This window comes from Penicillium vulpinum (assembly GCF_028829585.1).
Source record: "Penicillium vulpinum strain IBT 29486 chromosome Unknown utg000004l_segment0_segment0, whole genome shotgun sequence".
Taxonomy (NCBI): domain Eukaryota; kingdom Fungi; phylum Ascomycota; class Eurotiomycetes; order Eurotiales; family Aspergillaceae; genus Penicillium; species Penicillium vulpinum.
Window position 1 is genome coordinate 1,708,119 of NW_026643244.1, and position 13,230 is coordinate 1,721,348.

The 13,230-nt window shown below is 47.8% G+C and overlaps 5 protein-coding genes across 5 annotated transcripts; 3 read left to right on the top strand and 2 right to left on the bottom strand.

Annotated features, from left to right (window-relative positions):
- Positions 1 to 107: 107 nt before the first annotated feature.
- On the bottom strand, positions 108 to 1,736 carry N7479_009201 (uncharacterized protein; the record flags this gene model as incomplete). Its single annotated transcript, XM_057256894.1, has 1 exon — positions 108 to 1,736. One exon carries the CDS (start codon positions 1,734 to 1,736, stop codon positions 108 to 110), a length of 1,629 nt encoding a protein of 542 aa, XP_057104352.1.
- A 2,598-nt stretch (positions 1,737 to 4,334) lies between these two features.
- Positions 4,335 to 6,260, top strand: N7479_009202 (glutamyl-tRNA(Gln) amidotransferase subunit PET112; the record flags this gene model as incomplete). Its single annotated transcript, XM_057256895.1, has 4 exons — positions 4,335 to 4,632; positions 4,687 to 4,763; positions 4,819 to 4,960; positions 5,011 to 6,260. The coding sequence occupies 4 exons, from the start codon at positions 4,335 to 4,337 to the stop codon at positions 6,258 to 6,260; spliced, it is 1,767 nt and encodes a 588-aa protein (XP_057104353.1).
- A 585-nt stretch (positions 6,261 to 6,845) lies between these two features.
- On the top strand, positions 6,846 to 7,959 carry N7479_009203 (arginase; the record flags this gene model as incomplete). The annotated part of the gene is made up of 3 exons (XM_057256896.1): positions 6,846 to 6,932; positions 6,990 to 7,573; positions 7,656 to 7,959. 3 exons carry the CDS (start codon positions 6,846 to 6,848, stop codon positions 7,957 to 7,959), a joined length of 975 nt encoding a protein of 324 aa, XP_057104354.1.
- A 626-nt stretch (positions 7,960 to 8,585) lies between these two features.
- N7479_009204 (uncharacterized protein) lies at positions 8,586 to 9,304 on the top strand (the record flags this gene model as incomplete). Its single annotated transcript, XM_057256897.1, has 3 exons — positions 8,586 to 8,746; positions 8,870 to 9,144; positions 9,201 to 9,304. The coding sequence occupies 3 exons, from the start codon at positions 8,586 to 8,588 to the stop codon at positions 9,302 to 9,304; spliced, it is 540 nt and encodes a 179-aa protein (XP_057104355.1).
- A 384-nt stretch (positions 9,305 to 9,688) lies between these two features.
- fcpA (protein-serine/threonine phosphatase) lies at positions 9,689 to 12,248 on the bottom strand (the record flags this gene model as incomplete). The annotated part of the gene is made up of 3 exons (XM_057256898.1): positions 9,689 to 11,798; positions 11,858 to 11,944; positions 12,001 to 12,248. 3 exons carry the CDS (start codon positions 12,246 to 12,248, stop codon positions 9,689 to 9,691), a joined length of 2,445 nt encoding a protein of 814 aa, XP_057104356.1.
- Between the last annotated feature and the right edge of the window lie 982 nt (positions 12,249 to 13,230).

Sequence of the window (13,230 nt, forward strand, 5' to 3'; positions counted from 1 at the left end):
ATAGTGACGTAGAGGGTTCATCGTCAATGAAACACAAGAGATAGAAAAAAGATTCGTAAGTCGTAAGTTGATGTACGATCCAAGTTGAGTAAATAGAACATTCGAGGCTATGGAATGAACATAGCAGCTATAACCATGAAACCGAAGTATCTAGAAAAGTAAAAGTCAGTCTCAATTTCAGCCACCACAGAATCGAAGCACTCATACATTGTAGCACAGCGCCAGCCATCCTTCGAGTCGATCAGCGTCTCAGTACCGGCCGAATAATTCGCAGCAATAGCCGCCGCAGCGCCGCCAACAACCGTCACAACGACAAGACGGCCGGAGAACTCTGTAATAAGGCTGAACGCCAACAATGGCAGTAGGAGCGCACCAGATGCAATGACAATAGCGATGTATGCGGGTGCTGCAGCGGGAGAGGCCGCCATTCGCGGAGTGAGCGAGACCAGATCTTCATTGTGGATTAGGAACCGCGTCTCGACACCAGCGACGGGCTTGTGATCTCTCATCCAGCTGCGATAGCCCGTGATATCCTGTTCCGAGGCCCGCGGGAGCATCTGTAGGACTTTGCTATAGGCACTGAGGGCGTTGTCTGCGTGCTGATCAGCGGATCTGCTTTGTGGATGGATGACAATATGGAAAGTGGGAGGAAGGAACTTACTGTATTGCTCGGTCTTTTGGATCAAAACGCTCATGAGATCCATGCGGCGGTAATGCAACGACGAGTAAGCCTGAGACTGGACGTCCCGACGTCGTGAAGCAGGCAAGGGCTTTGTGCCTTCCTGCTCGGCTATGCTGAGTCGATGCATTTCCTCATACTCGTCTAGCGTGTGGAGATCTTCTTCCATTTGGGAGATCTCGTCTTGGAGGTGAAGCAAGACACGGTGGTTGATGGTCTCGAAGCGTCGGTATAGAGGAGGGAAGCCTCCGCTCTCTTCTGCGGTGGACTTGGTTAGGTGAGAAGCTAGAATACCGTATCCTGATGGCTCTTGCGAGGCGCTGGAGTCTCGTCTCTTTGTCGGCGTGGTGCGGTGAAGACTATCTTCTGGACTTCTTGGGGGAGATGGTGGGAGCGGTGGTCTGTGTACAACACCGCTGTCTCTGGATGAGCCATGGTAGGTCTGTGGTCGGGACAATTCTAGTTGGCCCTTTCCTGGAGAGATGTTCTCAGTCGAGATCGGGCTCGGCTTTCTAGTGGGTTGTTTCTTCCGGGTGACCAACTGATTCCCTGTAGGAGGCGCCGGCTGTGATGCGGGCTTCCGTGGTTCAGTTGGGCTTTTGGATAACACTGGAAGTGATAGGGTAACTCTCTTCGGGGGTGCATTGCCTCCTGAGACCAACACTCCATGAGGTACGGTATTTGCCCGTGGCTTGGGAGACTGGATCTTGGTGGTGGTTTGTATAGGACGTGGAGGCTCCGGCTCTTCGTCAGATTCGGATTCAGACTCTGATGATGACGATGATGAGGATGAGGCTGAAGACGATTCATCATTCTCTTCCAGGAACTCAAACACATTAGGCACCTTGTTCTCCGGCTCTGCGGGTTTCTGTGGTGGCTTTTCTAGAACAGCAGGTACATTTAGGGTTTGTGACCCACTACCCTGTTGTGAAGATGAACTGTTCTCGACAGTTTTAGAGCTCGAGACAGGACCAGCCTGCGCACTTGTAATGTTGGGGACCGACGAATATGTCTTCTTCCTTCCATCCCTTTTTGGCTTTCTACTTTGGGCCGGCATGATCGGAGAACTTCGGAATCAATACCCGGTTCATACCTCTTCAAGTATAAATATCAAAAGTCATTCCTGTAAGGAAAGAAAGGGAAATGAGAAACAAAGTACATGAAATGAATCGCGGTGGTGAAATTTGGAATTAGGAGTATAGAGACCCGAGGCATAGCCTAGGGGAGGGGTGGAATTCCAGGTCTCAGGTCGAGTCGTCAAAAGGTGCGGAATCCAGGGGATAAAAGCAAAAATAGTATATCTCCAATTTCCCCGCGAATTCCTTTAGACATTCTCCATGTAAAAGGAACAAGGAGCCCTCAGGTTGTCAGATGTTATTATAGAAAGTGAAACGTCGGCCCCCAAAGTTCCGAAGTTGGAAATAGGTCGTCAGCTGGTGAAAAACGAGCCCAACGTGTTATGCTTGTCGAAATGGAGACCTTCAATTCGTCACACGAGGCAGTCCGGGAACAATCTGAAGCAAATTAGAAGCGCCGATGGCTTTATTTAGATCGACCAATGACAATAGTGCCGCAAGGAGGTTCCTTGTATCCCTGTCGAGAGGGCGTCTTACGATTCAAAGAACTCGATAAATAGGAAAATGGTAAGGAATTGCCGAGGTGAGCATTCTAAACACTTCAGTGTGGGCCAAAGCGAGATAACAAATCAGACCTTGTAATATACAACGCATGTACGTCTGAAGGAAGTTAGAAAGGAATATGTACATGTACATGTAGTTATGCGCTGGTCGATCTTCCTTGCATCTGGCGGTCTAGCGAAGCGGGGGAATGTGATGCAGCATTGTGAACAGTAAGTACTCTGTCCAACGCCACTTATCTGCCATATTCCATGCATAAAGCCTAGTCAAGAATGTATTGATATCAGTCCAGTGGTAAGGAGTAGGGAGTACGAGTTGATAAGGTAGAAGGTGAGAGGATAGGTGAGATGATCAACAATTCAGCAATTATACATGAAGATTAATATATAATTTCATAATTTTAAATATCATTGTATCTAGAATAACAATTTTCAGTTACTTCATGTCATACATACAATATAACTACAACATTAATATTGTATGCAGACTCGTGTTGGGCGACTACATATCATTTTCTAGAGCGGGGCTTTCCTATCTGGGCCTAGTATTTTGTTATTACTACTATTTTATAACACATTAGGTATTAGGTATGTAGCTGGTCCTATATAGCTATTAGAATATCCATATCTTACATATCCATCTATTAAGTGAATAGATGACACCATATTTGTTCAAAGTTTTTGACTAGGGGCGCCTAATCACAATTAGTATAGGCGCTCCTAGTACAGAAAAGCCAACAACTTGACAGGTTGGTACCTTTCACTAACTATTAAATTGCTGCTAGTAATTACCACCTACTAGGGGCTACTAGCAAGCTAAGATTACTTGGACTATTCCAAAAGATACTTTTCAAGCCACTATATGGTTGGTTAGCTCGGCTTATCTCTCTTCCTTTTCTTTCTATATTGTTCCTGTTGATGCGTATTACGCCTGGCTACAGTGCAACATGCTTCTAGGCATTATCGGACTGTACGTTCTTCTTCTCTAAAGCCATAATATCCAGATTGGCAGAATCGCTCACCCAAAACAACATCGTACTTGTTTTGGTCTTTCTCTCTTTCTACCCTCAATTAAACTATACTTGGTTGGGAAATGGTGCTAGGGGCATTACATTGGTCTATCTACTCTCCGATTTAATATGTCTCACTGAGCATTTATTTTTCGCCTTCTTCCACACGATCAATGGGAATGTCGACGCAGGGTACTGGATTCATCGACCGCACTATGGCCTTGATTGGATCAACTTAATCCAGTTACTAGGTGTATAAGGTGTACTGATATTCTTCATTTTCCTGTGAGTTAAGATCACCACATATGCCAATGACTAGGAAGCAATCAAACCCATGATTCATAGTTTGGGGCTCAGTCTCTACTACAGTGCTACCCTCAGATAGGATCTGTGGAGTACTTGGGATGATAGGTGGATGTGGGAAATAGAAACAAAATATATAACTTGTGTAGTATGGGAAATAATAGATGTTATTAGAGAAAAAAATGTAATTTAGTTCGAGGGGTGGCATGAGATTTGACACTTTTATCGAGACGATGTATATAATTACTGTGGACGCTAGCTTGGTAGGTATAAAATTATACTAGTAGTCGTCCAGGCTATTTTCACGTATACAGCAGAATACTAGGACTTATACAGTCTTATACCGTAGTAGCATTAACTGATAGACTAACATTCCAGAGAAATTATACCTTTGAACAATCTAATACTTTATATTGAACGAGATTGGGAGCTTTACTAGTAGACTTTTAAGCGCAGACTCGGCATAAGGATTAACAAGGCTTCAGATCTCAACTTAATATAATTAAAATAGGCTTAAGAGAAATTTGTAATATCATCATCTATTATTGAAAATTTTAAAGCATTGTAGAGGTATAATAATGTACTTGAAAATGGTGGATTTGAGACTGAAGTCCAATGATCTGCAGATCGCCAAGTCCCGAGCTTCTCCCGCAAGTTCACGTCGTTCAAGATTCAACACTCTCGCAACCCGAGTCCAAATCTCTCCATGCTTCGGTCATGGATCGGCAGCGGTACGCTCCGCTCTCTTTGCGCTCGGCGCTTGACTCAGCCAGCTCTTTTATACCCTAAAGCCCAATTCTCTTCCGCGCCAAACCGCTATCTCGAACCGCCGGCCTCCGCAGATCGCGTTCCCCTCCGCAAACAGCTTAAGCAGGAAGCTAAAGCGCTTCGGTCACACAAGAGACAACGCAAGGAAACAGAGGAGGCTTCAAGAGAGGAATGGGAACTGACAGTGGGTGTGGAGATCCACGCGCAATTGGATACAGAGACCAAATTATTTTCCCGTCAGTACGCCTTTACCTCGGACACTACGAGTCATCGTCTCATAAATTGAATAGGGGCAGCAACGTCGACAAGTGAAACTCCCAATTCCAACGTGGCGCTATTCGATCTGGCGTTCCCGGGTAGCCAACCGGTTAGTGTCATGGCGTACGAAGCTGTGGAATAGGGCTAGGGCTGATCTGAGACAGGCATTCCAAATCGCAACACTCCTGCCAGCTCTCCGGGCTGCTATTGCACTGAACTGCGAGATACAGCCAGTCAGTCGGTTTGATCGGAAACATTACTTCTACCAGGATCAACCGGCGGGGTACCAAATCACACAATACTATGGTAAAGTACCGTCCCTTCTCGAACGAGAAATATACTTACATACGCTCTAGAACCCTTCGCGCGAAATGGCTATGTTGACCTATTCGATTACGATGGAATCGCCCCAGAAGACGGCGAACGGGTTCGTATTGATATCAAACAACTCCAGCTAGAGCAGGACACAGCCAAATCCCAGGAATACCCGCCATCGACACAACTTCTCGACTTCAACCGCGTGTCCCATCCTCTTATCGAAATCATCACCATGCCGCAAATCCACACTCCAGCAACCGCCGCAGCATGCGTTCGGAAACTACAAGCCATTGTACAATCGTGTGGGGCCGTGACCACGGGAATGGAGATGGGCGGTCTTCGTGCAGATGTCAACGTCTCGATCCGACGTCGAGGCGAAGCACCCGGGCAACACCAGTACGATGGGATCAGTGGGCTGGGTCAGCGTACCGAAATTAAGAACCTCAGCAGCTTCAAAGCGGTAGAAGATGCCATCATTGCCGAGAAGAACCGTCAGATCGAGGTGCTCGAGAGCGGCGGTGTCATTGAAGGAGAAACACGTGGATGGACGATCGGCACCACTGAAACTCGCAGACTTCGCGGCAAAGAGGGCTCAGTCGACTACCGCTACATGCCTGACCCTGATATCCCACCACTGATCATTGGAGAGGACCTGCTCTCCAGTCTCAGAGACTCTATTCCGACAGCCCCAGACACACTTCTTACTCTGCTTATCGGATCTGAGTTCAATCTGCCAATCGAGGATGCCAAACCACTCATCGAGCTAGACAACGGAGCCCGCCTCGAGTACTATTACGACGTGGTAGATATCCTCCGCTCTCTTCAAGTAGACCAAGACGACAAAACGCGCTCCAGTCTCGCGCGGGTAGCAAGCAACTGGGTTTTGCACGAGCTGGGCGGTCTCTTGGCCAAGGCAGACCGGCCATGGGACGCAGAAATCGTCCCAGCCCGGTCCTTGGCCCATCTTATCGACCACCTGCAGCGGAAACTTATCACCGGCCCGACAGCAAAACAGGTGCTGGCCATTCTCTTTGACGGGGACCATCGACCAGTGCCGCAAATACTAGAGGAGGAGAATCTCCTGCTACGGCCGTTGTCGCGGGAGGAGTATATAGCGCTAGCGGAGTCGGTCATTGCCCTGAACCCGCAGATGGCCGAGCAAATCCGCAGCAAGAATCAGCTTGGTAAACTGGGTTGGTTCGTGGGACAGATGATGCGCACTGGTGAAAAGGGCCGCGTGGAGGCGCCTAAAGCAGAGAAGATTCTCCGGGATTTAATTATGGGATAGCTTGTATAGTATAGCATAAAATGTATTCTATGGCACCAATGATACCCTCTTTCATGACTGTTTTAATCGCTCACTGTGTTTCCATGTAGACTTTCTCCCGGGCCTCCGATACCACCCCACGCAACTGGATCAAAGCCCGGAAATGAAATGACAGAATTCCCGGTCTCTCCGTCATTGTAACAGGTCAAAGCAAAATTTGTGGGACACCGAATGGCCCTAAAGAGGGGAGCTCTCCTCAACCTGTACTTAACGGAAGTGATGGAGATACGGCGGAGTCACTTCGATCGCTAAAAGCAGTTTTTAGCGACTTCGCGGACATTGCGCAAGGAATGAAAGCACCGCCCCGGTTGGACTCGGGGCAATGTAAGAGTCAATTCAAGATAACTTTGAGGTATTTAAATGGACAAGTTATCCTGTTTCCCTCTCTTCTCTTCAAAGAATCCTCAACCTCATAGACATCATCCTGACTTTTTCTTATCTTTATCTTATCGATCTTCGATAGCTGAGGTACCTAGGTACAGGTCAATAGCTCTCTCTCTTTTTTCTTATTTTCAAAAAGACCTACGGTCACCTACATTACACACAATGACGCAGCCTTCAACTATCACTTCGAGATTCCTCTCACACCCTGACCAGCTTGGCGTTGTTGCCGTCGGTTTCAATGGCGGCCAGGTAAGACACCCTGTGGAGCTGAAGCTATAGATTAGGAACCACACTAACCCTCAATAGTGCAAGAAGGGCGTCGAAGCGGCCCCAATGGCCCTCATCGAATCAGGACTTCTAACTCAACTCAGCGAGGATCTCGACTACGAAGTCCACCACGACAACACAGTCCACTACTACGAGAATGACATCCCCACCGAAGACCCCGACTATCGAGGCATGAAGAAGCCACGAGCGGTCAGCGCCGTGACCGAAAAGCTCAGCTCACAGATATATGACTACGCCAAGGATGGAAAGTTCGTACTCACTCTCGGCGGCGACCACTCCATCGCCATCGGCACAGTGTCCGGCACAGCAAAGGCGATCCGCGAGCGACTAGGCCGCGAAATGGCCGTCATCTGGGTCGACGCTCACGCTGATATCAATACCCCCGAAACAAGCGGCAGTGGAAATATCCACGGTATGCCGATGGCGTTCCTGACTCGGCTGGCCCGGGAGGAGAAGAAGGATATCTTTGGCTGGATGCAGGATGAGCACATCGTAAGCACGCGTAAGATTGTCTATATCGGATTGCGTGATGTCGACCGTGGGGAGAAGAAACTCTTGCGTGAGAATGGTATCAAGGCATTCAGTATGCATGATATCGACCGGTATGTTTTGTTTCGGTTTCACTTTCCCTGAGTGTGGTGGTGATGGTGATATTCGTTGCTAACCTCTTGGTCCCTCTATTAGTCATGGTATCGGTCGCGTTGTCGAAATGGCTCTCGCTCATATCGGTAACGACACTCCCATTCACTTGTCCTTCGACGTCGATGCGCTAGATCCTCAGTGGGCACCTAGTACCGGTACACCAGTCCGTGGTGGGCTGACGCTACGTGAGGGAGACTTCATCTGTGAGGCTGTACACGAGACGGGAAATCTGATTGCGATGGACTTGGTCGAGGTGAATCCCAGTCTGGAGTCTGGAGGTGCATCGGAGACCATTCGAGCGGGGTGTTCACTAGTGCGTAGTGCATTGGGCGACACTCTCCTATAAGGACCTTCAATAAAGGGATAAGGGGATAAAAGGGAATATTAAAGAGACTTCTGGAGGTTTCAGTACAAAGTAGATCAAATTAAATGCGAACTGCCAGTCAGATTGAAAGACACTAAATCCCCTGCCACCCCAATTTCCTACCTAAATCCCCTCCCCGGCCTTTTATTTTTTTTTAGATTCACTTTTTTTTCCCCCTGCGTTCTTTACTCTGTACTCTGTACATCTTGGCCTTTTCTTTCATTTAATCGGAGATTCATGCGCAATTGTAAATATCCACGTCGCACCAACTCCAAAATCCACGGCCTCCAGCGCTCAAGGGCGCCCAATGCGCTGTCCCAATCATCACGCCTCACCAGAAACACCAGAATCGACCAGTCCTCCAGAGTCATAGGATTCTACCAATCGCCTCATTGTTGACTCACGATCTGGCCATTCCATCCCAATCCGATCCCGACCCTAAAGCAAAACATAGGGCATCGAAACCTACGTCGGGCAGTATACAACAAGAAAGACCAGTATAAAGCACACAACCCACTCCACAGTCAAATTCGAGCTCCACCATCCATCACAATCCAGCAATAACCAACACACACCTCCATAACCTCATCCACATTCTATACAATCCAATGGCAGTCCGCAAGCGCCATGAAGTGCGCCGCCGCTATCACTGGCCTGAGCTCCAACTCAATATCTGGGTTATGGTTGTGTTATCATGCTCAGCGACGTGTCTGGGTATCTTCTCATGGTTTATGAATGTGCAAACGCAAATGCATCTTGGGACACCATGGTAAGTAACTATGTCTATATCTATAGTGGGTTAGGGTGGTTATCTCCGAACTTACCCCCACATTCCACATCATTCCCCATATCAGACTTGCATACAATATACAATATACTAACCAAAATATAGGCTCTTCCCATACATGGTTACCTGCAGCGCACTTGGCGTGTGCTTCATATTCCTCGTACTGGTCCTTGCATCGCGGCACTTCCTCTTACCGGGGATTATTATCATCGGCAGCTTTATTCTCCTTGTGCTATGGCTGACGGGTCTGATTGAGACTTCGCTGCAACTGTACGGAGTTGTCGGGAACGTGAATGATAATTGCCAGATCTATGTGACGGAAAATAAATCTTGGGGGAATAACATTAATACCTTGGCTTGGTTGACGCAGAGTACTATTTGTGAGTCTTGTTACTATGTCCTTTTTATATGCCGGCTTACTGACTATTTCAAATAGGCAATTGCTGGAAAACTGCGTTTGCGCTCGAGCTTGTTAATACTATTTTCTATCTTTGGATGATGATCATGTCGTGGCAGGTTAATCGGGATGTTTATGATTGATTCTTTTGTTGTTGTGATACCACTTTTTGCATCTATGGCGTTGAATGGAATATGGCATTTGGTTTTTTGGAAAGTTTTAGTTTTGCTGTGTTCATACTTCATATGTTATTTCGAAGGCACCTGGATCATCTGAGGTGCAGACAGAATCTCAAGTACTTCATAGATAGTATATCGAACTGAATTGTACAAATAGCGATTCTCACAGATACACACACAAATTCCTGAGTAACTACAGAGAAGAAAGAGAACAAGACACAAGGCCCCAAAAGTGCGAACAAAGAATCAAATGGACCTAATAAACGCCGTCGCTATGCCAAGCGCATTGCAACCGCACACACCACAAAGAGAATCTGAAACGAAGCACAAAAAAGTCAATTGAGTGTTCTATCCATTCTCAGCTGCGGCATCTGCCTCTGCTTGAGAGTCATACTCTCCGCCCTCAAATGCAGCCAGCATTTCCCGTTCCAGCTCGTCGTCATCATCATCTGGGTCAGGATAGTCGGCCTTAGGACCACTACTTGTTCCTGCCGTTTCAGAGTCAGACACACCTTCCACAAGTGGTGTTTGTGGGCGGTCTGGGGAAACTTGGTCATTACTAGAGGCAGGAGCGGATGTGATTTCTCTCAGCTTGGTGTTGCGCTCGTAAGAGCGTTTGATGCGTTGGGAGAGTCGGGAGCCTTGTTTGTCATGGTCGTCTCCGTCGTCGTCTCCCGATTCTTCCTCGTCGGTGCCACTTTCGGTTTCTTCATTGCGTTTACGCTTCTTGCCTCCGGCAAATGGTTCGTCTAATAACGACTCGTTGTCGCTTTCACTTTCGTCATCGCTGCCTAGGAAGTCCTTCAGTTCATCGTGCACAGCGGCTTGCTCATCAGCATCATATCCGACCGGCGATGTCTCGTCCAGACCGGATGACTTGAAGATATCTTCGGCATCATCTTCTTGTGTCCATTGAGACCCTGTTACTTCCTCATCTGTGGATGAGAGCATTGAGGTTTCGAGTTCGAGTTCACTTGGGGTCAAGGGATCGCCTCGGTCGTCTGGATGAAGCGGGAGGAGATAGGGTTCTTCGTCCACATGTCTCCACTGAACCAACGCGTCCACAAGCCATTGTGTCGTCACGATCTTGATGTTGGGGTAGCGAGTGGCTTCCCTCACCTTGGCGGTGCGATTGCGGCCAGCCACGAGATGAGTTGTGCGGGCATTTACTCTTGACGAGATCGTCACACCAAAGCTCTTCGCCCATAGGGAGATGTCTGCATTTTGGAAGTCTATGCCCAGAGGAAGAACACCTGAAAATACCAATACTACTCCTCCAAGAATACGCCGTTTGATCTGTGGCATGATATCCTTGACATCGGGAACCAATTTGAGATCCACGTCTTTGTCTCTCGAGTGAACCCTCTCACCCCTCAGAGCTGCCACCCGACCCCCAAGAGCCAGTGTCCGCCTCTTGTCATACTCATCATAAAATTGAAGATGTACTTGTTCGAGTCGGTTTTGCAGCTGGAAGAGTTCTTGATCATGATCCTCAAGTAGGTGATGTCGATGTTTCACAGGTTCCTGGGTTTGTTCAACCGATGCATCACTGATTCTAGGGGTATTATCCTCTGCCTCCAATTCCTTTTGCTTCTGCAATAGAGGTCGATCTTCCACCTGATGCAATATGGTCTCTTCTTGCGCGTCAGCCTGTTCCTGAAGGAGTCTTGGGCTGTCTCCGCCCATAGTCACTAGCTGTTCGAATGCTGAAACTTCGACCCCCTCTTGCGTTTTACCATTGACATGGTGTTCTTTGGTCTTCTCTGGTGCCTTTGCCTCGGTCTGAGGCTTATTTACTCCGATGTCTTCCTTCTTTGGGAGGAAACTTGAATTGATATCACCAATTCCGACGAAGAAGTCATAAGGCGAGACCTTAATAAGATTGGGACACCAGCGCCAGATATCACCACGATCGTCGATGATAACCACCATTTTTGTGTCCACTGGGAATAGCCGCTGCAGGTCCTTGACCGTCAAACTTCCGCTCTCGTCACGACTGAGAATTCGGTCTCCAAAGAGTTTGCGGGTGGGGTCAATGATATCGACAATATGTTGGGCATAAGCACGAGTACCCATGGTATAGATGTGCAATTCATATATCTCAGCCACATTTTGCAGGAATTCCTCCAGTCCTGGCCGCAGTTTGATGTAGTACCAGCATCCACGCATCCCAGGACCATCGTCAATCAATTGAAATTGTCGCACATCCCGCACAGCTTCGTGGTTTGGATTGTTCTTGTCTTCTCTCCATTCTCCCACTGTAGGATCAACAGTGGCATGGATGATAGTTTGATCAAGATCCACCACCAGGGTCAAACGCCTCGATGCAAGTAGCCGGCGCTTCGCGTCTTCTTCAACTCGGGCTGCTTCCCGTTCGCTGACTGTAAGTGTGATGTTGTCGTGAGCCATGGAGATTGGAGCGCGCATTGAATCTGTGATTTCGGTGTTGTACGTAGATCTGTTCACGGGACAGACAGTTAGAAAAGGCTCGTTTCCCGCTGAGAGACTTATACATACTCGGTCATATCCTTGCCGCACTCGGCACAAAGTCCTCCAAACTGGATCTCGTGCGCGCAAGGCTCCTCGATTTCGACAACATTGACCCTAACAACAAATCAGCCAACATTGAACAGTAAAAGTAGAAAGACTGATATTCTCACGGCTCATCAATGACGTCTCCCTTTTGGATGTGCCATTTAACAACCTCTCCATCAACAGTCGATTCAAATCTAGTCGGATACCTACGCTTCACCTCGACGGTGTTGCCTAGCCCATCACCCTCGGTGACAGTAGTCTCATAAACATACCAAAACAAAGCCTCATCCCTCTCAACCGTGTCGCCAGGCTGTTTGAGCAGCGACGTCACAGTGATCGGGTAATGTAGGCTGGTGGGCAGACGGAGAAGCATGGTTGCTCTTCGTTCGCCCCCAGGCGATGTAATGCAAATGCACTTATGCTCGGTTCCTGTCCTGGTATTCTCCCAAAATATGTTGTGCTGCCCTTGGTTTGTTGACGGCGCGCGTCAAGGACGTGTGGGTCGAATGGAGTGATCGCGTGCGATTCCGGCTACGAAGCCATCACCGACACGCAACGCGTGTAGAGCTGGATGGTATTGGGTCTCGATGATAATATTTCAGCTTATGACTCAGTGGCCTAAGCTAGATCGGGGGAATATGTATGTGTGAATGGTGGTTTGGGCAGCGCAATGAGAATCGCCACTACAAGGCGCGACTGGGAAAAGAAATCCGTGCGCCTAGCACGACCTGGCGCGGAGTTCAGAGGAATGTCACACACCAGGCGAAGTAGTTCACTTGAGTTTGAGGAGGCGCAGAAGGTTGAAGGAAGAATGCGGGCTGTGATCAAAGAAAAGCGAAGCTCATTGAAGTTGTGCGGGGACTCACTCAATCCGGGTTGAGAGCTGCTCCCGCTTATGTCATACCGGTACTTTAAAACAGGTACCCTCCACTACTAAGTAACGTGTGGTCTACTTTGATTCAAGTATCTTGTTTTTCTGAATGGTCTGATATAATGGCTTGATCAAGTACCCTTCAAATATATTTCTATTTTTATTTTGGGAGGTCGTAGTGACATTCGACTCGCTTTCTGAAACTATGTAATAAAAACTTGACTGTAGCTTGGTGCTTACCTGCACCTTAAGCAGCATAAGCTCCAGCCAATTGCCACTCAAGCTCTTGTGTGTGAATTTACCGAAGGATCCAACTCAGCATATTATGGCCACTAGTTACCTACATAAGTATGTGAGAAGACTTATTCGATAAAAAGATCAAATGTAGTATAAGTAGATCGTAACAATAAACATATCAATTTGCAATACAATGAACGACAGGCCTTGTGCCAGCAAAAACAAAAACCTGATCAAAATTCTACCC